We start from the raw sequence: 25,391 nt of genomic DNA, 5'->3' as shown, positions 1-25,391 counted from the left end.
AACGTAAACATGCATATCATGTCTGTTATTTAGTATGAAACACTTCACACTGAATTCAACTTTTACACATGTAAACTCAACGCAAGTTAAGTGATGAGGACCGCTTTTCTTAATAACTAATTGAGTTCTTATTAAGATAGCCCGAGTCTCATTTAACACACAACATATAGAAAAGTGTGCAAACCTTGCTGCACTATATACAAAAGATACAGTAACACTGAAAAATAATATTTGAAATCCAGTTGTTGTTGTTTTTTATTATTATTACAAAATGACTCAAATCGATTAGTCGATTATCAAAAATAATTGGGCAATCATTTTCTGCTGAATAACTAATCAATTAAGTGTTGTAGCTCGAGATTCTATATTATTGAATCTAATTTCATGCTTGCTATCCAAATCTGTTTTTGTTTTTTGACTGTTGTCAGTAGCATACAAGTAAAATTAGTGACTATTTGTATTTGGCTGAACATATTTATGTTTCGAAAAATGTCTGTCCGAATTTTAAAAAAAAAAAACTGAAGTTCATAGGCAATATCTAAGGAACTTCACACTGAACTGGACTATCAGCTTTATTCCTACATTTACAATCTCAAGATTTATTTAAAGAATTAAATAAGTAAAATGTAGAATTCAGAGACTAAGCCTTGAATGGCTTACTCACTTATTTCATGCCTGGTATGGCATACTCTGCAGGGAATTCAATTTGTCATATTACATATTTGTAATATCCAATTGATAGGTGATGCTTGTATGAGCTGGGTAAATAAACAGACACGCTGATTGTGCACAACATGGGCTACCTTATCACCCCTTTGGGAATTTACCCATTACAGTGGGATATACGATCCCACACCCTATTGTAATCAAAACCGGGGTTAAATCCCACTCTTGTTCACACGCTGTGTGCAAAGCCCTTAATTAGACAGCACTGAAACTATACACTCAACTATGTCGGGCTTCACACAGCAAACGCACACACACAGTGACAGGGACGCTCACATGAGAGAGTGCCACCTGCTGGGCTTCGTTTTGATGACAAGGAAGAGAAACAGACTCGAGAAACAGGAATTGTTAGAATAGTTTACTCTAGGCTACAGCAAAACGCTGGCTTCAGGAAAAATGACAGTTTCACATCCAAAGCCATCACATAACTTTATCAAAGTAACACGGTCACACAATTCTCTGAGGCTACAACTCTAACTATATTTAGTTTTGAACACGCGCAACAAATGCAAACGTACTACAAACTATGATGTCATGCGGATATGCACTTTGTAAGAAGCTCATATGCTTTAAACAAAGATAATGTTTTGTTATTGAACAATAATTTTAATATTAAATTAAAGGAATAGTTATAGTAAACTTTTTTTAAAATTTTGATTAAGTATCACAATTAACGTACTTATATGTACATAAAAACTTCACTTTTTCATATTATAGGAAAATATTAATCTTGTACCCTATATTTTATATATTTGTCTAATTCAAATATTGTATGCAATAAATATATATTGTATAATCAAATAAAAATGAACTTGTACCATGGACATGGGCTGCTACAGTGTTCCTACAAGAATTCCTATATTGAAATGGCATAAGAATAATACAGCCCCCCCCCCCCCCCCGCTTAGCTGAAGGGCTCAAAGTGGGGCATACGAGTCAGCGTTCATGAGCTGAGAATACATGGAAAACCAAAAGATGAAAAGCATGCGGAAAATGGGTGCAGCCTTCAAACACAAAAGACCCCTTGCTGATCCACAAGCACCCCCATCTTCCTTTAAAAGCCGCCCCCTCCCGCTCCAACCCCCCCGTTCTCTGGTCGAGGTGCATTGTGGGGAGGAAAGTCGTTGCCATTCGACCTCTGCGGGGCCTGCGCGGACGCAGCGAGAACCCTGAAATTCATTATGCGTTTAAAACCTTTATTTATTTCCGCATAACCTACATACTCTCACCGGGAGGGCCAAAGCGGAGAAAAGAAACGACGACGGGGCCATCTCTTTCGGAAAACACATCGTTTACAAATACAATATTTTTTTGTTTGTTTGCCGGAGGTGGATACTGTTGAGAAAGTGAAGATTCTAATATATATTAAGAAAAAAATGTCCGGTGAGAGAAACCGCAGGTCGTTGGCTTTCCGAGGAGGTGGATTAGCTGGGTTAACGGGCTCCAGCGGTCTCGGTGGGGGGAACTGTAACAGCTGGGAGGCCCCGGCCTGTCAAGACCGACATTTTAACGGGAACAGGCCGGATCAAGAGGAGGACAGGGATCTGGGGGCGAAAGGACCGTCGCAGAAGAGAGCGGAGGGCGCCGGGTCTGTCAGCGACAGCACGGAACCCGAGGCGGAGGAGGAAGAGGACCCGGAAGGGGGCAGCCTGGAACCCGGGGACGGCGACGATCGCGTCGGCTCGGTGCGAGCGGAGGACGGGTCCGAGGAGAGGGGGAGCAGCGGCGGCAGCAGCAGCAGCAGCGGCGGCGGCGGCGGCAGCAGCCTGCCGGTGGCGGCGGCGGCGGACGGTCCGAACAACGCCGACGGACAGAAGTGCGAAAACGGCTCGAGGGGAGGAGGAGGAGGAGGAGGAGAGACGGGCTCCAGGAGGTCCGGGGTCGAGATGAGACCGCAGACGCTGCTTCAAAAACACTCGCCGTTTCACGCTTCGTGGTTGCGAGAATTTCCATGGCTCAAATTTTGCCAGGAGACGGGACTCATGTCCTGCTCTTGGTGTCACAACATTGCCACTAAAAACAGCGACGAGCTTGTGAAAGGCAGCCGCAACTACAAGCGGGCCTTGCTGTCGAGACATCACCTGTCCTCCCTGCACGGCAGGAACGACCCCACCAAACAGGTAACGTTAGCTCGGTCCGGGTTTTATTTAAAATGTTTTACTTAACTACGTAACGTTTAAATATATCCTCCACACTTTGTCAGGACATATATTAGGTTGTTTGTTTGTTTGTTTGTTTGTTGTTGTTGTTGTTTGTTGCTCGTAATGGCAGTTTCTCCCACTTCTAAAACAACTTAAAGCGAAAATAGGCTCTTACTTCTTAAGCTTCACACGATCCCTTCTCCTGGCTAATTAGTTAGCATCAGCCCTGCTAACCCGAGCTAACGACTAGCCTAGCTTTTTTTTTTTTTTTTTTTTTTTTTTTTTTTTTAGCCGCGCCGTGTAGCCGGAGGTAGGTGGCCAGCGGCGGCAGCGGAAAGCCCCTTGTGAGGCGAGGGAGTTCCTGAAAACTGAACAACTCGCCAGTGTGGGTTAGTTGAAGCCTACATTTGTACTTTTTTTTTTTTTTTTATTTTATTTTCCCCACTGGTCACGTTACACAGACAACTAAACCTGCTCCAGTTTGACACCTGCTAGTTTCCTCAATGAAGTATATCAGTATATCGTGTAGATCTCGTTTTAAACCGGCTTTTTATTTTTTAATTTTTTTAAAGGCAATTAACAAATAATGACGTTTTATTTGATGCACGCTGTACAGCAGACCCCCTTTTTTTTTTTTTTTTTTGTCGCATCAGCAAGTAGTCTTGATTGCTAGCTCGATAGAGGTCACGCAATGGCAAGGGCTCGACCCCCCCGGTAGCCTTTGGGGAACCGCACCCCTAACCCCCCCCCCCGGCCCGACCCTCCCCCGCCTCTCATGCAGTTGTGCTGCCCGGGAGTCCTCCGTGACCTCTGGCGCATTTCTTCGTCCTCCCTTGAAGAGGGCTAAATTAGAGGCATCGTGCGAGAATGACCCCCCAAAATCCATAGATGGTGTCACTTGCGAGGGCTGGACGAGAGGAGGGGAAGTAAATCATGTCGCCCTGAGGCTGACAGCTTGGCTTGTCCACAGGGGGGGGACCACCTTTTTGAACAGGTTTGAATGAATCAAATAGATGTCAGGTAAGCAGAATGACACCGGCATCACCTGAACCTGTCATCTGTATTTCTGTGTTGATTGGCTCTGGTGTCAGCCATACCTTGTAAATAATGACTCGCCCTGTATTCAAAAGACAGTATTTTCACACCGATTGGAAATTGAGGGTCTTAATTTAATTGGCGTGTAACAGTATGTCGAATGTTTTTAATTCAAAACACTCAAGCTGATTTTATATTTGACTTGTGTGTTTTTTATCAATGTGCATAAGCTCTTTTTATTGGTTCATCATTTTTTTTTTTTTTTATTGCACCGTTGGCCACACCTCTACAGTACATTTTTAGTGACCTCATAAAAACAGGGAGGACAGACTTGGCAGCACATTTTGGTATCAAAGGGCAGTTCTCCCATCGGTCCTATATTGGTTAAAAAAAAAAAAAAAAAACGTACTTACTGTCCTCTGTGCATAGCCACATCCAGCCTCATCCTGACAATGGTCTGAGCTGTCAGGAGAATTAAGAGCGGGCTATTATTCGACTCTAATTTGTGAGCGAAGAGGATTTCACTACTACATTTAGTTCCTCCCTTTGTACACGCAGTCACTAATCAGAATGACTTAAAGTGATCCAATAACTTGTACACATCTCTAATTGGTAAGGAGAGCAGTAGGAGTGGATTAGGGGCTTGGTGTGGCTTTTCCCTAGCAACAAGGACCCCAGACACTGTATTGAGAGGTTATCCAGGCCACTTCCTCATAGGAGGATAGAGCTGAGCTCCCACTGCTGCATTATTAGAAGTGCTTCAAGTCTGATTTGTCTTGAATATTTTTTTTTTTTTTTTGCTGTTGGGAGAATCTGTCCTCCAGTTAATATTTTTTATCTTTTTAATAGTGCCTGTTAAAAAAAAAAAACAACAACATAAAACCGTCATCTTCATATATACAATACTGTTGAAATAATGAGCAGCAGTTTAAGCAAGGCTGCATTGTGAAGCAGTACATTAAAGAGGAATTATTGTGTTATGAGGCAGCGTTTTGTTCTGTCCACCCATTCCTGCTGTTAGTCAGGCCTCTGCTGCATTTGTTAAAGCTAACTCAATTAGTCCGAGCACACCAGGACAGCTGTGGTAAATGTGGGTATCTTGGAGAAGGGGGCTGTTGTCCTTAATTCTCTAGATGATGTCTTGTGCTCAGATTGTGATCTGTGCTCATTTGGTAAAAGGTTATGATGAGGCAAGAGTAGACCTCTGGATTTGTGACATCAGATATGAGATCACAAATGTACGACGGGCATAATTACATTTTATTTTCTCAGAAGGTTTCCCCCTTATTTTTCGATGCAAAAAAAAAGAACTACTCTTACTCCTATTTTAATGCAGAAGACGTATGCATGACGTAGGGTAGCCGAGCATGCATTAAACCCACATTGTCACAGAGTAGTCTCTTGTCATGGCTACATACAGGAACTCTTTTCTATAACTGTAGCTGCATTTACACAGAGGTACATTGTGTAATAGTCACATAAAACTGGTTTCGCTTTCAGTTCACCACAAAGCCCACCATACGATCTGGTTTTGTCTTACTACTCAAGTGCTTGCTTTCTTTACGCTTTCTTTTTTTTTTTTTTTTTTTAATTGAGCATCAATAACTAATTTAATTTCCATCTCTAATTAACACTTGTTCACCATAGCCCAGCAGGCTACGTTGGTCAGGATTAAGATCACGTAGTCTGGTCAGTTGCTGTATGTTGATCACTGACAGCCAAACAAATGTCGCACCTCCATTACTTTGTCGGTTTAAATGGGGTGTAAGATCAGCGCGTCACACTTCATTCTCAGAAAGGAAATTCAATCACAAGTACTTTTCAACCCTTCCGTGTTATTTAAGACACTCATTATTAGAGCGTCTCCCCAAACCGGAAAGGGGACCCACCCATTGCGCCCTGGTGCCTTGCAGATAGATGGGATGTTTATTGGGTGCCACAGGTCAGGGGAATGGGTGGGGTGGAGCCAGAGGGAGAATTCTTCTGGTTGAATCTGTCAGTGACTCCCTCCCCTTGGCTTTTTAGCATTGTTAGGAGGCAGGGAGACACTCAGTGCAGCCCTCCCACACCTTGGGCCAAATGCACACTGCGGTATTGTTCTAGCATCTGGGGACAGACGGGTAGGATGAGGAGTTGGGGGGCGGGGGGGAACGACACAGATACAGTACATGTAGGGATTTAGGGAAAGCCTGGTGGAGATGGCCTCAGGGAAGGGCTGGTCATGGGACTGGATTGATGGTGGGTACGGGGGGGGGGGGTACGAGTGGGGGGACGCGTACGAGTGGGGGGACGCGTATGCATAAAAGGTAAACAAAAACTGGCTCCAGTGGGTCATTATGTTGCATGGGGACGGTGTTGTAACACATGATCTGTTAGAGGCGTGTCTGAAGGTTTTGTTATGGATCTGCTGGCCTTGGGGCTTTGTGGTTTGTTTGGGTTTGTGGTTTATTTTGTTGAAGCACTCTTTTTTTCTCCAAGTTGCAGCATATCTTGTCTGCGTAGTCAGCACAGCAATAAGATAGAATTTATTGCCATCTTGGTTTGTTTAATCCACCTGTAAATCAACTGTTACTGGCTTCTTCACTGTAGATTTTCAAGCATTAATGTTTGAAGGAGATCAAAGGATTCTTCTTCCACAGCACCCTCTTGGATTTTGCAATCTCTTTCTTCTGCCTTTCATACTTCCACCCCGAACCAATATCTGGCTCAAATAAAAAGCTAGCCACGTCATGACTGGGGAGCGGGAGCAGGGGGTGGGGTGGGTAGATATTGTCCCCACATTCTCTCTTGGCGCAGGCTGGTTTTGCCTCCAGCATCTGCTGTGCAGAGCTGATCTGCTGGTTCTCTAAGCTCCCAGCTCACACGTGGCACATCTGGAGAAAGGATGATGCTGCTGCTGATGAGGCCAGTATGGCGCAACTTATCCAGTACCAGGCTGTCCTAGCCTGACTCCCAAAAAGGTGCACGCATGCAAGCCATGCAAGCTGTCAAGTTTTAGCGTGGATAAAAGCTATGGGGAGTCATGGCGTTTGGGGGTCGGGGGATGGTTTCATGGTTAAAATGATTAAAAAAAATGGGTCTCCAATTTCCCACATCCTCAAACAACTCTTGTTTATTTATGGCATCTCTGACATTGGTTTAATTTTCAGATATTGTTTTTATTTTTCTTTATTTATTTTTTTTTAAAGGTGCATTTGAAGGTATTTTTGTCTCATGATTCTAAAGAGCAAGTTGAAAGCTTGTTCGGTCTAAACTTCTCTAAAGACGAGAGCAGTAGACGATAACGAGGCAGCAGAAATTGTGCGAGCACTGACCATCTAGAAAAGCATATCCGACTCCTCTTTCTGCGATAGCTCTCTTGCCATTCACCACACCAATATATTCCACCGTAGTACTCAACATGATGACCGTGTCCCTCCAGAGGCTTTGATGTGTATATCATGGAAATCATTTTTCTCCCTCTCCTCATCCTCTTAGCCTCACCCGCATGCACCATGGCTCCTTTCTGTGCTTGCGAGTGGGAGCTGCTGTGTAATAAGAGAGTGAGTGCAGAGGCTTTTCACAAAGGCCCACAGTGAGTGGACAATAAGCCTCGGGGAGAACACGGGCTATTGTGAAGGCTAAAATGGGGTGACCCAACTCCTTCTTTATTGCGTTTTGCTTTCTGTGCCCCTCTACTCCACATTTTCTCCTCCGCCCTTTTTCTCAATGCTCAAAGGTTTGGCCCTCTCTCTTTCGCTTCACGCTATTCTTCTTCTTCTTTGACTGACTTGTGTGTTATCAGCCTGTGCACCGAGCAGTTCTCATCTTCTTTTCATGTTATTTCTATCATCTCTGTATTTACGTTTTGTTTTTTTCTCTCTGTCAGAACTCTACTCGTCTCCTCGCATTTTCTGTCTTTGCGCACGCTATTTTTTTTTTTTTTTTAAAGTGTGTCCAGCTTCCTTCCACCTCTCCCTCTTTCTGCCTCTCATTTTATTCTATCCCATCTCTCTCCATCCCCACTCCCCACCCCCCCCTTCCAGCTGTGGCAGAGGATGTTAAGCCCCCCTATACTGTCCTGTGTGCCCGGGCTGCTCTGGACAAGAGCTGCAGTGTGGAGGGAGTAGGGGTGGTGGGTGGGTGGGTGGGGGCTGGGTGGGGACCTCCAGAGAAATGGATTTAATCTGAATTACTCGAGCTGAAACCCCAGCTGTGTGCATGTGTAGGCAGCTTGGTCTCTGTGTATTCGTGTGCGTGTGCGTGCGGGTACGCGTGCGGCAGAGATGGTGGTGGGTGGGGGCAAAAAAAAAATGCAGGGCTCGAGCAATGTGAATTACTCTGGATTAGGACATCTGCTGTGCAATTCTAAAATGAGCCAGAGATGTATGCCCTGCTTGGGCGTATTACGTGGAAAAACTATAATACTGTTTTATACATATTCTGACTGTACTTAAATTTCTGGCTTTGATTGGCCCGTGTATTTTGTCTGTGAACATGCCTGCTTTACCTCAGTTTAGTCTATGTGGGTCTCGTGTGATGCCATGCTTTTGGTAAGCATACTCATGCGCGTGTACTCCCTTCTCTTCTGCTCCGTACCAGGCTGGCACTTTTTCCTCCCACTCCCACGCCCCCTCCCCCACAATATGCGTGTAACATGCTGAATCTCGCAAATCTACTTTTTTAGAGTCTTTCTTTTGGAGGTGATAACCAAAGACAAATTGGAGAGAATATTTATTAATCATGAAAAATGGACCTCCACCTCTTTTGACTGGTCTTCAAAAAAAATAAATAATAATAATTCTAGTATTATAGGGAATGAGGTCTTGAAATACTGTATGCTCCTGGCAAAATGACAAAACCAGTTCTTTACTGTTACCTTAAAGAAAATAAAAGCCACCAAGATGTTTTAAACACGTAAAAAATAGCCATGGAGGACGATGGATTCTGAAAGATCGTGGCCTTAAACCAGAATTATAATCCATGTCGCACATAGGTAAGATGGCCCTTGGGCACCTCGGCTCCATGTACATTTCTCTTCTACGCAGTCGTGCTTTTACATTAGTTTTTGTCTCCATTTGGACCACAAGTCCTGAAAGAAGTTAAATCAATCAGGGATTGGAATCACCAGAGTTACCCCACGATACGATATTGTCATGTTACAGTATTATTGATTTTAAACATTTTCTGACATGCTGAGTATTCAAATAACATATATTGCCGTTTATCACCTTTTCTCAACTGCATATTATGTCTCCAAAGGAAAAAGTTGTGAACATCGTTTTTATCGAACAAAATAAAGTATGAGCATCTCCTGCGTCTCTGCGTTGATGCTTAATGTTTATCTTTGAAGAAGCAACAATCCGTCATTCATCTAATGGTGGGTTGTTGCTTATTTGTCTACGTCTAAAATAATGATTAATGATCTTTAGCGTTTATGTTTTTTGTTTGGTATTCATATATTTTTTTGTGTTGCTGTGGATATCTGAACAAATGCCTGTACAAAGAGGCATTGTGTTAAGGTTTATGCATGAAACTTCAAATGGGTTGTTTTTTGGAGTAACTGGTATCACTGTTGTTTTACACATTTGATTATTTTAAAATGTGCATCGTTCTATCACCACAACCTCACGCCCTCATCGAAGAGTTTTGAATGCATCAAGTTTGGACAAGTTCCCCGGTGCTATCAAAAGGCATCTGGAAAATGTAGGATTTAAAAAAAAAAAAAGGAATATAAATAGTTGAGCTCCCTTTTGGGAGAGTGTATATCACCTTTCTGTGTTTATTTGCATGTCATCCTGTATATGGTTGCATTTTTCTCTGTTTGTGTGTGTGTGTGTGTGTGTGTGTTAAGAGTTATGCAGCTGAACATTGAATGAGGAAACAAAATGACTATAGGGCTCTATAATACTGCCCAGCCTTAAAATAATATGCCTTTCATTACCTCATTCCCACCTCCTCTTTTAACAGAAGCCTGTCAAACCTGTTTCGCCCAACGGGCAGGTGCAACCGTATCACACCAGCAGCCCAGAGGGTGTATATGTGTGTTTTTGTAAAGACAGAATTACAGGAAGGGAAAACATATTTGTGCATAATTGCATTTGAGCTTGCTTTTGCAAATTACTTGTGTGAGCACACACTTTTGCTCATTTTTTTTTTTTTTTTTTCTTTCTTTCTTTCTTTCTTTCTTTCTTTCTTTCTTTCTTTCTTTCTTTCTTTCTTTCTTTCTTTCTCTCTTTCATCTAAAAGGAGATGGTGAGGCCCTCAGACAACACCAGCCCCTCCACTAACTGCTCAGAGGAAGACTACCGCAACAAGCCCCATGAGAACTCCTACTGTTACCAGCTTCTCCAGGAGTTGGACAAGCAACGCAAAAGTGGCATCCTCTGCGACGTCAACATAGTTGTCTCCGGCCAGGTGTTCCGCGCGCACAAGAACATCCTGGTTGCAGGCAGCCGCTACTTCAAAACCCTCTACTGTCTGACCAAGAGCGAGGCCCAGGACCAGGCCACGGTCACGCACCTGGATGTTGCTGCTGTGCAGGGCTTCTCGGTTATCCTCGACTTTCTCTACTCTGGGAATCTGCTGCTCACAAGCCAAAATGCCATTGAGGTGATGTCTGTTGCTAGTTATCTCCAGATGACCGAGGTTGTACAGTCGTGTAGGGCTTTTATAAAGAATGCCCTGAATATCAGCATCAAGCAAGAGGCTCCGGATTCAGTGGTTGTGGACTACAACAAGAGGCAGATGGTAGCCAAAGAGGGACACAGAGGGCTGGACCGAAAGCAGAGCAACTTCTGGGCCACGAGCATCCTGTCGAAGCTTTCGATCAAGGCCAGCACCAACCAAGGAAAGGAAGCAACGGAGGAAGATGAGGAAACCGGCAGGGTGAAGGAGGAGACCAGTGACATCGAGGTGACAGTGGGTGGGGGTGAGGGCTGTGCCCTGGTGACCCCCGGAGCCTCTTGGACCCACCACAATGACAACTCGTCGGATTCGGCAGAGACCAATGAAACCCGGGTGGCGAGTGGCCAGACGCAGGTCTTCGTCTGGAACGAGCCAGCCACAGGTGGCACTGCTGCAGCGCCCGCTGCCATGAAGCGAGAGGCGACGGATGCTGCAGCTGGAAGTGGACGGAGGAAAAAGCAGACCACCACACGGCGTTTTGTCTACAACTTTCCACCAGAACCCGAAGAGGGATTCGATGAGGGGATGTTCATCCAGCCTTCGGCCTCCTTCCCCAGAGAGGACTTCTCCTCCCTCTCCGAAAATGCAGGTAAGATACACATTTGCACTTTTTACACACCTCGCACACCCTCGACTCGCAGTCCTTCGCCTTTTTTTTTGTTTTTTATTTTTTTTAATGGCGATTATAAATAACTCAAATGACTCATTCTTGTTAGTCGTACTCACTGGAAGAGAAAGACGGATGGTTCTTTTTATGGGCGAAGATGTACATGCAGGATCTTTGCAACCTATGATCAAGACGTCAATGTAACTTCGTCATTCAGTTAAATCTGCGTTGCATGTTTAAATAGCTTCCAGTTTATAAAGCTTCATAACGGCCACGATCAATCAAGAATATTTTTAAGAGGTTGTCATAGTAACTTTTTATGATGACCAATCCTGCCAAACATTCTCCTTTTGGAAAGGAGACTCTGAAGGAATCACCAGAAATGTGGCGGTATAAATAATCAGCCAGCCCTTTTGGTGGGCCCTTCGACTACAAGTTTGAATTTAGCAATAGAAGTTCATGTTAGGACTTTGTCCACCCCTCCATCCTCATCCAGCTTCTGAGATTTATTGTGGAGTAAATCTTCAAACTCTGTCTAAAACTACAGAAACAATAACCAGTTATGTCAGACAGCATTACAAACTAGTTAGCTGCTTCTCTGCCTCATTTGTCATCGACTCTGCCATCGCCATCAGTTTAAAATCTAAGTTTTTAATTTAATGCCACACTCAGTTTCAACACTTGAAGCTGATTGGGCCTGGACAAATTAATTGATTTTCTGATTGATCACGCTCTTTATTTGAATGATCCATAACCAATTTATAAAATCCTGAGATCAATGTATGCACTTGCACCTTCTTTAATTAATGGTGTTGAAATAGGTTACTAATGGTAACCTTGTTGTAAGTGGCTCAGTTTGTTCTGCATAATGTATAAAATGTCTACTTTGTGTTAAGCGAGTTGTTACAACTTGCATAAACAATTATTTTACAATGTCGGCATTGAGTCATGGAGTTCCTGTAAGCGGTGAACAGTTGCGTCTACCGTGACTCTTGATAGTTGCTCAATCGGATTATTTCATAGCTAATGTAGAGCTTGGAGCTACGAGAGCTGAACTGACCGCACACTTCTCGGTGCTCCGTATTTGGCATGTTTTCTCTGGTCATTAAATACGAGTTTGTGGAAGTCTAATGCTAGCGAGACACGATAACGTGCAGAAAGAAGAAATTGAAGTTTCCAGGGTAAATTCTGAGAAGTGCCTCATGCAACCTTGCTATTTATGTGATGGAAGTGAACCACAAAGAATCGAACTGAATCTAAACAAATTGATCCCGGACTTTGTGAATCGAAATCAAAACGGGAGCTCAGTTCTGACATCTAGCTCTAAAAATAAATAATGCCCACAAAAGCAGTAACCAATTTCCTACCTGTATACCCCCAAATTTCACATTTGATATTTTTGGAACTATACTGAAACGAAATCCCGTGGGTTTGAACAATTATTGACGACAGTCAATCGATGTGCGAGGGGAGGAGTCCGTGAACGGGATAAAGCCGTCAGGTCACCCTGCTTCACTTCTGGGGACAGCATTGCGTCGTTTAAATGAATGAGCTGTCACTTTTATTGTGGCCTATCCAATCGGGTCAAATATACGATCGCCGGATGGTCGATGGCTGCCAACAGTGGGTAACACCGGCGTGAACACTATTTTGTCTGATGAAATTAAATGGAAAAAAAAAAAAAAATGGATTTACCGCCTTTGTAACACCTCGCTGTTGCACATCAAAGCCAAGATATTTGCTTTTCAAGCTTTTAACCTGCTGTGCATAGCTAACAAGTGAGTCAGTCTTAGGCGTGATCTCCACTAATCACTGCAGAGCAGGAGCCTTCAGAAGTTAATGCTCACCTGGAGAGATGAGAGGTGTGTGTGAAAACTGTGTTGTCATGTCGCTGCACGAGACTCTGTCTCAAGAAAAAAAAGATGTTGGAAAATATCTAATTGTCTTCATTTACATCTGTCGCAGTTGAATGATTTAGACAAGTGTATTGTGTTTTATAGTAAAAGTTATGAAAATGTCTTTTTTTTTCTTTTTTTTTTTTTTTTTTTTTAAAAGAGAGTTACAGATCATTTATTTGTACGATTTAAAAATGTGTAATTTTCCATTTCCTGCAGTTGCCTTTAACCCACTGCTTTACACTGGCAAAAAAAAAACCTTGAATCCCTTTGACCTTTTTTTAATTTTTTTTTTTTTTATAGCAGCTTTCATGCATTCAATAAGTTTTCTATTCCTCCTTTTCCAATTTGATAAAAAACTGTTCTGTCCTTTCCATCTTTTCTCTTTCTGTTGACACTTTGCTACCTTCCCCTCTCTATCTCTTAATCTATCCATTGCTCCAGCCATCCTATCCTGTCCACATACACATGTAGTGCTCTTGGTAATCTCTTCTCTTAGCTCCAGCATCCTCCTTCTGTTGGTCCCATTAAGCTCGGCACTCCATGTAACCATAATGATATCGCATATTAAGTGGAGTGGTATGGACGGGGGGGAGGGGGAGAGTGAGAGGCACAAAGTGTGTGTAGAAATAGAGATGGAACTACATTTTGTGCGTGTTTGTGTGGGGCCGAGACCGAGAAGCCCTCCCTGATGCAGGATAATGAAGGAAGCAGGGGAAACATTTCTTCTCCCAGCACTCCCTAAATGCGCTCGAATGCTCTTAGTGCCTCCCAACTCCTCGCAGAGCTCTTTTTAATGTGTGCATGCCGTGATCCGCGGTGTTTTAATAGCACACTTGCAGACAAACTCTGTCCTTAAGTAAGTGTTTCTGTAGGCCGAGTCCGCAGCCATCTTTGTTGTTTAGCTCCATGTCTCTATTTAATGTACTTTTGCAGATGAAGATATGGCTAAGACTTTGAGTGGGCTGTTAGTCAACGTAAAAGGCTTCAAGGCAGCTGTTTACTCCTTAATTCTGTTTTTGTGTCCAACTGCTCCATTTGCTTCATATGCCGGATTATGTTCACGCAGTGGTTACAGTTTGGATACAGATTGTGAATATGAATCTCTCGATGGCCTTGAAAAGATTTGGCTGTTTAGACAGGCTCACCAGAAACCGCCACATCCCAGTCTTTACAGTCAGTGAATGTCTGTAACGAATGGACGCTCCATTGTCAAACATCTGAGAGCAGTGGCGTACAGAGAATTTAAGGCTGAAATGTGCAACAAATCATCCTGGTGCTGTTTGATGTTGGGGTGAGAGCGGGGCCTCTTTTTGTTTTGTTTTTGTAAGCCATAAGAAATTACCAAGTGGCCTAATAATATCATGTCAAGTCAGTTTTATTTCGACATGCATCAAAGAAATTAAACGCGATCACCAAAATGACACCTGAAGGTGTAAATGAGCTATTATCAATACTATAAAAAATATATATATATAATGCAATAAAAATGTAAAATTAGGCCTCGTGGGAATGTTGCACACGGGAAGTTGCATTCAATTCTGTGGGTAGATTATCAGCGATGTCATACTTGTACATAGAGTTTTTCAGTTCCAGTTGTAAGTGTTTTCTCGGTTCCTTTGCCTTTTTGCTGACATCTCCGTCCAAAAAAGAACAGGGGACACGGGCAGAGACGGCAAAGTAGAGTCACATGTAAATTATATCTGCTGGGACAAATGTGAGCTTGTCATTTGTTGACAGTAATGCGGTGTGTAGTCGCACATTTCTCCACTCTCTGTGGAAGATTACTCGCCTTCCCTCCCGTTCTATCAAATATCAAAATTCTTTTCTATTAGTACCATTGTGAGTGAGATAATGATTCATCAGATGTTGGAGCCAGCCCTTTGTACACTGGGGTTCTGCTGAATTAAGATGAAATGTTACAGAAACATGTGGCCACCTTTTTGGTTGCAGACTTGCTGTATCCGGGAATGATCTAAAGATAGATCATCCAAAAGCATATTAATGCCATTTTTCACCCCAGTGGTCCAGTAGCATTTATGGACAGAAAGTTTATTTATTTTTGTATTAGCGTGTGACAGTGTTTCCCACAGTCTCGTTCTACTATCTTGCATTGATTAGCCTTTTGCTGCGTACAGTGCTCGTTTGTAGTGACTCGCTCCGGATCCGTGTCACACGCCCTCTTAAATGTTAGTTACACTTTACTGAAATTTTGCTTTAAGCCGCAAAAAAATGAGACTGCATACCGTCATGATGGAAAAACTACACGGCCCTCTTGCATTAGTTTGCTTTCTTTTTTTTTTTTTCTTTTTTTTTTTTCTTTTTGAGCCTGTGAATAGTCATCCAGCAATATTAACTGTCCCAGTTTCTCACAGTGATGTCACACTTTTGGCTTTCATTTTGCTTTAGTTTGATCTGTGCAGTCATGCTCCATGGATGGAAACATAGTAGCCCAAATGGTGGCCTTCACTTTGCTATTTTGTTTTCCATCCCCTTCAAAATATCTACTTGTTTTAAAAGTATTACATTTTTTTTTTTTTTTTGTTCCTTTTCTTGTTTTAAAGAAGTTCTTCAAAAAAAAAGTAAATGTTTCGGCCTGCAAACGACAATTATTTTTTACTGTAGATTATTTAGTTGAATTTTATTCTTGCTCTAGCCTTTTTAAAATGGAGAAAAATGTCTGCTGCAATTTTATAGACCTCTCTTTGTGTCTCTGTTTTGTCTGAGAAGTAGTCCAAACACTCCAAAACTTCAGTTTACGACGAGCAGTAGTCGGTTCTTGGTAATGACATAAACTGACAGTGGTGGCAGCAGCAGCAGCTAGTGTTGGAGGGAGACCGCTTTACAGAGTCACGGGTGTGCTCATGTTCAGGAAAACGAGAGCAGTTGAAAGTGAGCGTGGTTTTAAGGATACAAGTACTTTGCCGTCGCCGTCTGCTCGTACTACATTGAGCTCGCAGCCAGCCGACACTCGTGGCCAGTAAATTCTTGGGTCTTCTCCAAACAAGACTGTTGGGATTGTTTAAAGGGTGGCTGCTGCACAGGCACACAGAGCGGGTGACATGCATTTACACACACGCTAGTCTCTGTTGAAGCGCACACAAACACACCCACACCCACAAAAGCCCCCCCCCCCCCCCCCAAAAAAAAAAATCCCTGAGAGGTGCAAAGCCGCCAGTCCCTTCCCTCCCTAATCCACTCTAATGCACTGGGGCTGTCCTCACTATTCCAAATATTGACCCAGAGAGAATGCAGGCGCGCGCGCACACACACACACACACACACACACACACACACACACACACACACACACACACACACACACACACACACACACACACACAGGGGCGTATCTTTAATGGGTTCGCAGCGCTGATGCTGTAGGAACCGGACACACACGCAGGTGCTCGCACAAGTGCAAACAAAAGCTGAGTGTAAGACGAGCTCGTGTGAGGACTCGACTCTGTCATTCTCGAATTAACCCCCTCGCTGCTGGAGCCCGAGTCAGCTTGTTGCTCTGGCTCGGAGAACACACTGCTTTACATACAGTAGGGGCCTGTGTGTGTGTGTGTGTGTGTGTGTGTGTGTGTGTGTGTGTGTGTGTGTGTGTGTGTGTGTGTGTGTGTGTGTGTGTGTGTGTGTGTGTGTGTGTGTGTGTGTGTGTGTGTGTGTGTGTGTGTGTGTGTGTGGTTCACTGAAACGTCCATTGTTTCATGTGGGGGCTGTTAGTGGTGTAAACAAGACATTGTGTGTGTGTGTGTGTGTGTGTGTGTGTGTGTGTGTGTGTGTGTGTGTGTGTGTGTGCACACCTCCCCCTCCTTCCCCCCGCCCCCTCAGGCTCTCAACCACCTCTCATCTCTCTTTCTCCCTCTTGCTCCTCTTGTCCCCTCCCCCTTTCCCAGAGCTGGCCAATCAGATCCAGTATAGCATCATCCAAGACTTACAGCAAGGAGAGTCCTGGGAGAATGGTAAGATGCCACACTCTCTCGACTGCAGCTAAATTACCAGTGTAGGCCAATTTAGTCCATCTTGAAATCTTTTGGAAATATGCATCTTTTCAAAGCAGGGTGGGCGGGTCCATTTAACATGCCTCCCTTAGTAGGTGAGCAGACAAACACCCTGGTTCCATTTAGGAAATGATGTTCAACCAGTTTTTAAGGGTGTGGTTGACCCTGCATGTGACCTTTTGTGAGGTCCAGGAATTTCCCAACAACTGATGTCCAGGCACTTTCTCTGGGGGTAAACTTCCAGTGGTTGCGAGTTGCAGCAGAGCAAAAGCCGCGGGAAGTTTTAGCAAGTTAGTCCACTCGCGTATCAAAAGCGCGACTGTCTCAAATTCTTTTCCTCTGCAAAAGTGGACAACAAAGCCCGGACTTTGTCGTTGATCCATCAGTCTGAAATCTCGTAGGTTGCAAAACAATACCCTACTTCTACGAGCGTTTCATGCAGAAAGTTCAAAAGTGTCAGTATGCATACTAAAAAATATGAGTTCGCTATTGGTGGACACTTTTTCCCACGATGCATTGCACAAAGGCAATTGACGAGCTGCTCACAGTCAGAATAACTAACAGTGGTTGACGGTAGAACAGATTTGTGAACATAACTGAAAATGAAGTATTAAATCTTTGGGAAAGCATGTAGCATTGTCCTGTTGGTATAACATGTAAAAAGTGTGTTAAATTAGTGTTAATGCAAAAAAAAAAATATATATATATATTTTAAGGCGATTAGTACTGCGTGTATACGCCATACTTTGTACAATAAGTATGCGGTATGAAATATTTCAGCCGCTTTTCCCTTTAAATTGAAAGACATTAAAACACAACCGAACTTAATCATACATAAACTGAACTGAAAAAAATGGGAGAAGAGACGTGACATTTTTCTTATTGGATATTTACACCCGTCTTGATTTTGAGTTTTGATCCATGTCCAGACTGCAGATGCCAGCGGCTTGTGGACAAAAGTTTCAAGATTACAGCTTATAGCGCTCAGATGAATGATAATGTAATCACCTCAAATGAAATTAGTTCCTTAAAGCTCCTTTTGGAATATGGATAGGTGGATGGACGGAGGGAAGGACCATTAAGTACATATTATATATGGTACAGCATCTTTTTATTAGTTTAACCAAATGATGCACTACATGCACGCGGGAGTTGAGGCATCGCCTGAAAACACATTGGCACAGAAGAAAAGGAGGCTTTAGTTGCATTCGTTGTCAGGCCAGCAGTTTTACATATAAAAAAATAAATAAAAAATCTCCCTTTTCAAAGAAATATAGATGAAGTCGATTCTTCTCTGGTCATGGCAGTTTCGTCTGCTGTGTATTTTTGATGGCAGATAGTGAAAATGTAAGTCTTTTAATTAACAGCTTGTTGCACTTTCACAAGGTGATTCTCTGCTCTGCTCAACACATCTCCATGCACACCCACGCAGGGAATATGCAGGTGACCTGTTTCTCATCAACCCTCCCTCCCCCTCGCTCCTTCCCCCTAGCAACCTACCTTGACGACGCCTCTGTTGTGCGCTCCCTGGCTCAAACAAAAGGATCGGCCCTGTTACCCCGCTCCGTCGGCAGAGAAGACTGGCACTGTGTTTGGAGCCTTTTTAAAATCAATACATTGCTTATTTATTTGTGAGCCCAGCTGTCCTCACCGGCATGTTAGCATAAACATCGCAAGAAGGACAATGTAGAAAATGTGGGTTGCCATGTCATCTGGATTTCTTTCTTTTACACCCTGAAAAACACACGTGATGATACCGTAAGCTCTTGTCCCTGAGTATTATAATGGTCAATATTTGGGGAAATTGAAGCTAAATGGTTCTAACTAATAATCAACATAAGCAGTTCATAAAATTGCTTTGGAATCACAATATTTTTTAATTAACATTCGGGTGTAATGTAGTTTGTTACAGTTGGTATGAATTTAATGACACATTAAGTTAGTGCTTATGCCGCAGCATCATTTGAATGGCAGTAGAAGATATTCCAGTTATAATACTTTGGTGTCGTCTTCAAATTTCTCCCCCCCCCCTAACAAGCTGCCATAAAATGTCCACCTAGACAGATCCACGTTGCTGCTTTACATTCACTGCTCGTACGGATCGTTCTTTGCCGCGGTGAGCCCTCCAACATCATTAAGTTGAGCTGAAGACGAGCACCTGTTACCTAGCAACAGTCACAGAGAAGGACTGTGAAGTTACATTACATCACATTTTATCCAAAGCGACTTACAACACACCGCTGGCACGCCATTTTAGGGTTCAGCGTCTTGCTCAAGGACACTTAGGCATGTGGACAGGAGGAGCTGGGGATCGAACCACCAACCTTCCGATTAGTGTGCAACCCACTCTGCCGACTGAGCTACAGCCTCCCTGTTAACATGTTAAGTTAACGTGGCTGCGACTGTAATCATTTGATAAACTTGTGTAGCTTTGACAAAATGGTCTGATGCATCTACGTTCGTGGTTTGTATTCTCTGTAATGGTAACTGCATCCCAACTCTTGTGATTTGATGGACAGGATATTGGTCCCCGACACACCCTGCTCTCTCATCAGCAGATCTATAGACGGAAATGTAGCTTTTACGATAATTGTCTTGTTCCATCTCAACGTTATTGGCTTAAAGTTGCATTCAGCGCAGCCAAATTAAAATGTCACTTAAAGTTTCATGTTTGAGAAGAATCTTGCCTCTCGTTGACCTTTCCGTGTGTGCTTGTTTGTGTGTGTGTGTGTGTGTGTTTATTTTGTTGTGTTTTTTTTGTTTACCCAGGCGAGTCGTCACACCTAGCCCTCAATAAGCTTAAGTGCCCCCACTGTAACTACATCGCCAAGCACCGGCGCACGCTCAAGAGGCACCTGATCATCCACTCGGGTGTGCGCTCCTTCAGCTGTGACATCTGTGGCAAGCTGTTCACCCGCCGCGAGCACGTAAAGAGACATTCCCTGGTGAGTCCCCATATGCACAGGATCCGCTCTCCTCTTTCGCCGCCGCGTGATGTGCATGCTCCAACTTCTGCCAAACACTCCCAACGTCCTGGCCACCCTCACATCGTTGCGCTCCACCTTATGTTGTGCGTCCGGCAGCTTTTTTTTTGCTCGAGGGAAGTGAGAAAAGTAGAGTTTTTTTTTTTTTTTTTTTTTTTTTTTTTTTTTTTTTTTTTGGCTGCGATATCTCTTTTCTAACGTTGGGGGTATTGGGTCACTCACAAAGCGGTGCAAAACAAATGGATTTGTAAGACTGTCTCGCATTACACATGTTAAAGAAGTAAGAATTCATTGTCCTGGCAGCACATCTTGAAAGAACAACTGGGCATTGGCAGATTAAATGTTAACGTGATCGAAAGTTTGTGCTGTATTCAGTTTATGATTATTACATTGAGTTCACATCTAAATTCCCTGTTGAGGAAATGGAAAAAAAAAAAAATAATAATCTTATCAGTTTAACCTTTTATTGAACCAGGTAAGCTGGCCAAGAGGGCTGCAAATTTACACAGGAAGTGCACATCAATTACTTACTTACAATAAAACAACGAAACAAAACATTACAGGTGGTACGGGAGCAATAATGCCTCACAGAAAAGGTTTGAATGTACATCGGAAATGTATGGCAAAACAAATGATGCTTTCTAGTCCATTTTGTTGTAAAAACTACTGTTAGCGTTTGTTTAAAACTGGTTTAAGAGATGAGAGGCCAGATTGAGTTTTGCCTTCAAGTCATTCCAAGACCAAAGGCTGCAATAATATAGACTCCCTTTTCCAGTCTGTGCACAGATGACGCCTGTACGCCGAGCTCACTGTTGGATCGGACGTCGTAGGTATTTTGTGCAAATACACATTTGCAGCAAACGTAAATGGGTAATCTGCCTAGAATAGCTTTACACATTAATATATATATATATACCAGTGCTGCAGCCTGCGCATAGCAAGCGTAAACTGTTTGACCAGAGCGTACAATGTGCAGTAATGATTCCTGTCGCCTGAGTCTGAAATATATCTCAAAGCAGCAGGATGAAGTGGGTCAAATAAAGCCCAAGTAGAGTGCAAAGTAAGTCTGGAAATGGTTAACAAAAAAAACAAAAAAAAGTAACTGTACTCTAGTGCTACATAACGGAATAATTTATTATTGAGGTTAATATACTTATTGGCTTTCTTGCTGAGACTTTAAACATTGACGCCACCGTTATGTCTGCACAGTAAATTTGGCGCTACTGCTAGCGGCTTGTTCGCTTTGCTGAGCGTAATGACGGGAAACGATGGAAAACGGCTCACACGGATCTCTCTAAACTTTTTTTTAAAATGTGTGCATCGGCAGCTCTGAACTCACCAACGGGTTATATTTTGTTGTTTTCATTCTGTGACAATGTACATGGGGCCGACTGGTTTCTCACCAGTAATTACACCAGTAATTCCCTACAGTCCTTCTTTCATTAGGAGGTCGCCAGGCAACCGGCAGAGACGCCCAGAAGTTACTATATCTGCCACGTTATCCTCGCGTAAAACCACTTTGTCGTTTTCGTCGGGGTTTAACAAATGGCATTATAATAATGAAATGAATGTCGAACTTTTCCTTAATAGCCATGTTGACGAATAACCAGTGGATCCAAACTTCCAAATGGAAAATAACCGAAATCAAATCTCGACCCTCTCCTTCTCGCTTCATGTCCCTCTCTTTTAGGTGCACAAGAAGGACAAAAAATACAAGTGCATGGTGTGCAAGAAGATCTTCATGCTCGCTGCCAGCGTTGGTATCCGTCACGGCTCGCGGCGCTACGGTGTGTGCGCGGACTGCGCTGACTCGCACCAGGCCACTCAGGAGGGCCTGGAGGGGCTGGAGTTTCCACGCGACGAAGACTTTGACGGTGAAGAAGGGGAGGACGTGGAGGGGGAGGAACCTACCGACAACGACCAATCAAATTGGGGTGAGGGCAACGCTGGTGCTGCCCCAGAAGAGGACTAAGAATTTTTAACAAGCTTGAGAAACAAAGTCAAAAAAAAAAAAAAAAAAAGTTGATGTTTAATATATATGTATACGAAAAACTAGCTGGTAAACAATCAACTCCAAAGTGCTATCAAACCTCGAGGTTACTTAATTGTGCAAGTATATGACAAAGATGGATTTTTTTTTTAAATTTTTTTTTTTAACAAAAGCTTTGTTAGAGTGGGAACTCCCAAGATGTACAGATTTTATTATTATTCAAATGTGTCCAACTCTGGGCCCAGCGCCCGCAAGAGAACGATCCTAACGACAAATAATATGATGAATCAGGTTTTTGGTGATGTATTTTTATTTCATTTTTTTTGGGGAGGGGGGTGGGGGGGGCTTGGGCAGGGTGATGTAGTTTTTGAGTTGAGGTAGGCCAATCATCTAAACAAAGAAATGTTAATTATTTAATTTATGAAGAGAGGTTATTATGGTCTTATCAAAATGCTATAATTTGTATTTCTGTTTTGTCTGTGAGCAGAGGCACAGTAAAGGCTGCTGCTGTCTGCTCAATCTGAAAGTATATTTGCTTGGTGCTTGTAGAAGTACACGGAAGAAGAGCATCGTTTTCCCCGGGAAGATTTTGACTTGCTCTGTAGATCTCGTTTAGACGCGCTAAATATTATATATTTCTTTTCTTTTCTTTTTCTTTCCCTGCAAAAATCTTGGAACCAAAAAAATCTGTTTTGTGACTCTAATGTATCACAGCCATATTTATGTTTAATTTAAGAGGGCTGTGATATTGTGCCAAACAGACCGCACACCAAGATTTAGCAGGAAACAAAAACTACTGAATATGCTTAAAAAAAAAATAATAAAAAAATAAAAAGACAACAATGGGTTTGTTGTTAAGCGGGGGAAAAAAGATGAATTATATATATGAAAAAAAAAAATTAAAAATGAAAGTACAAGGGGAAATGTTATTGCTAGCTTTATACAAATCACGGCGTCACAGTAACACTTTATTATTAAACAAAAAGCATTTGACTTTCACTTAAAGCTTGAATTTTGCCAAATGATGAAACGTTTGGTGCTGTAATGCTTGTTGCAGAATACTGGACCTACAGGCTATATATGATGTTTATAATCATAAAGCTTAAACTGACTCAGTTATGCATATGTAATCAGCTTAAACTATAGAACACTGTTGTGCTACGGCGACTATCAGGTATGCTTTGCCATTGTTATTAAGCTTTTTATTTTATTTAATGCACACACACACACACACACACACACACACACACACACACACACACACACACACACACACACACACACACACACACACACACTCACTCACTCTCTTTTTTGTAGAACTACCGGCAGTACTTTGACATTTTGAGGACCTAAGTGGACATCAATACCTGTATGCTTTTGTTTATATTTGGTACTGAGGTTTAAAATACAGTGTGTATATATATATATATATATATATATATATATATATATATATATTTTGAATCACTTGAACGTTGGTTGTGAGGGGCATAGAAGCGTGCAGAAATCATGGTGTGTGATGTTTTAAGTCTAAGAGAACTCCATTTTTCGTATGTAAAAGGTATACAGAAATGTCACCAGTTTAATTTGATAAACATTTGTTTTTGTTTGTTTTAGGTCTGCCAGGTAGAAAACACTTTGTTCCACAAAAAGTGAAGCTCTATGGCGCCCTCATAGACATGCACTTACTTTTGCGTTCATGAAAAGAGTTTTCTTTTTGTTTCTGTGTTTCCCCAAAAGCGGGTCTGAATGGAACTAAAAACTGTTGTCTTTCTTCCAATGCGCAACTTTTTTTTATTAGACGTTTTGTTTTTGTTATTTAATATTATATATTGACTCCAAAATGCAATCAAGACTGTTAATTTCTATTTGTCCAACCAAAATTGTTGTTTTTAATTATTGTTGAAATATAATGTATGAGAAAAGCCAGGTGAATACTTGCTTAGTGTAGAAAATCCTTGCTCGTGTCTGTAATTGTTGAGATTTTTTTTTAAATGTTTTTATGCTACAGAATCATTCACTTTACTCTAGAAACATATTTTGTTTAATTTTGTCCTTTCCACAGATGTTTCCTTTCTCCTTTGTTATTTCATTAAGCACATATTTTCTAAAGAAACACCGATTGTTTGCGGGTTAAAACCTTGGAACAGCAGTATCTGTTCATATGCAGTGGAATATACAGTATGTACTGAAAGTGCTAATGATACAGAAGATATGTCACATCCCTTTACGCTCAGTGGAAGAAGATATATTTTAATTCATAGAGATATTCATCCTCTTCGTGTCACTTTTACCTTCAAATCACTGTGCGAGGGGGTTATATTATGGATATATATATATATATATGTGTATATATATATATATATAGATATGTTGAGAATGAGATAAATATATATATATATATGTGTGTATATATATATGAAGAATATATTATTTAACTAGTGGATTTAATTAATGGAACACATTGACAGTCAGCTGCAAACCTCCTGCCGTGGTGGTTTATTTCCGTAAACTTTAACCATCCGCTTTCTATCTTTCTCTCTATCTCTATCTCTCTCTATCTCTGTTCACGCTGTGTGCTTGTTCATCACACCAACCTGTTGTCTTGTTTGTTCTTTTGATACTATTTACCATCCTACTGATTTTACTGTAATGAATGAAACTCAAAAACTATGATGTATCATTTTAGATTTTATGCTGTATTTGTTATATGGACAAAAAAAAAAAAAACACACAAAAAAAAACACGAAAAACAAAAGCAAAAACACTACAGATGTAAAGCAGAGGTTTTTTTTCCCCAGCTGTATTTTTTTACGCTGTTGCAAAAGGTTGTATTTTTCAATTTCTCTCGAACTTTAACAGTGATGCAAAACTCGGGCCGCGCCTCAGTGCCCTCCGAACACAAAGCAAAATTCAGGTTACTCTTTTTACGTTTTTATCAAAAGGTTTTTCGAAGATGGAACTACATTCTCCTTTTTTCTGTCTGAATTGTACTACTGTTCCTCTCTATACTACATTTTAAGAATAAAACTTTGATATTGCTTTACCCTTTTTGTCCACTTATTGACCGGCAATGAGATCTGATGTCAGGATTAACCTATTTCATCCATCCATCCATTATCTATACCTGCTTTATCATCATCATCATCATCATTTAAACACCCAGAATACTTTTCAAAACCATAGAAAAGAGATGCACCTCAGACTGTAAGCCAGTTTCAGTTTATGATCAAGTTACCTTAAGAAAAACACAACTGTCGTGTACACTACGAGTTGTGGGTTTACCAAACTAGTACCAGTGGGTATCCTCTCCCAAAAGCAGGCTTGACTTATTATT

The 25,391-nt window shown here is 42.0% G+C and overlaps 1 protein-coding gene across 3 annotated transcripts; it reads left to right on the top strand.

Moving 5' to 3' along the window:
• Positions 1 to 1,817: 1,817 nt before the first annotated feature.
• Positions 1,818 to 25,100, top strand: zbtb10 (zinc finger and BTB domain containing 10). Of its 3 annotated transcripts, none has more exons than XM_069697298.1 (5): positions 1,818 to 2,846; positions 10,131 to 11,157; positions 16,973 to 17,038; positions 19,847 to 20,022; positions 21,752 to 25,100. In XM_069697298.1, exons 1-5 carry the CDS (start codon positions 2,103 to 2,105, stop codon positions 22,031 to 22,033), a joined length of 2,295 nt encoding a protein of 764 aa, XP_069553399.1. In that variant the 5' UTR covers positions 1,818 to 2,102; the 3' UTR covers positions 22,034 to 25,100. The 3 variants fall into 3 exon arrangements, with proteins under 3 accessions (XP_069553399.1, XP_069553420.1, XP_069553410.1); XM_069697319.1 differs by lacking the exon at positions 21,752 to 25,100 and adding an exon at positions 13,515 to 13,552 and having other exon boundaries at positions 19,847 to 19,952; XM_069697309.1 differs by lacking the exon at positions 16,973 to 17,038.
• The last annotated feature ends 291 nt before the right edge of the window (positions 25,101 to 25,391 follow it).

The sequence above is a fragment of the Brachyistius frenatus genome, unplaced genomic scaffold, assembly GCF_029030835.1.
Source record: "Brachyistius frenatus isolate BFR_SWC_R1_liver_20210118 unplaced genomic scaffold, ASM2903083v1 Contig_2, whole genome shotgun sequence".
Taxonomy (NCBI): Eukaryota; Metazoa; Chordata; class Actinopteri; family Embiotocidae; genus Brachyistius; species Brachyistius frenatus.
The sequence above is the reverse complement of the archived record's forward strand: the minus strand, read 5'-3'. Positions and strand labels throughout refer to the sequence as shown.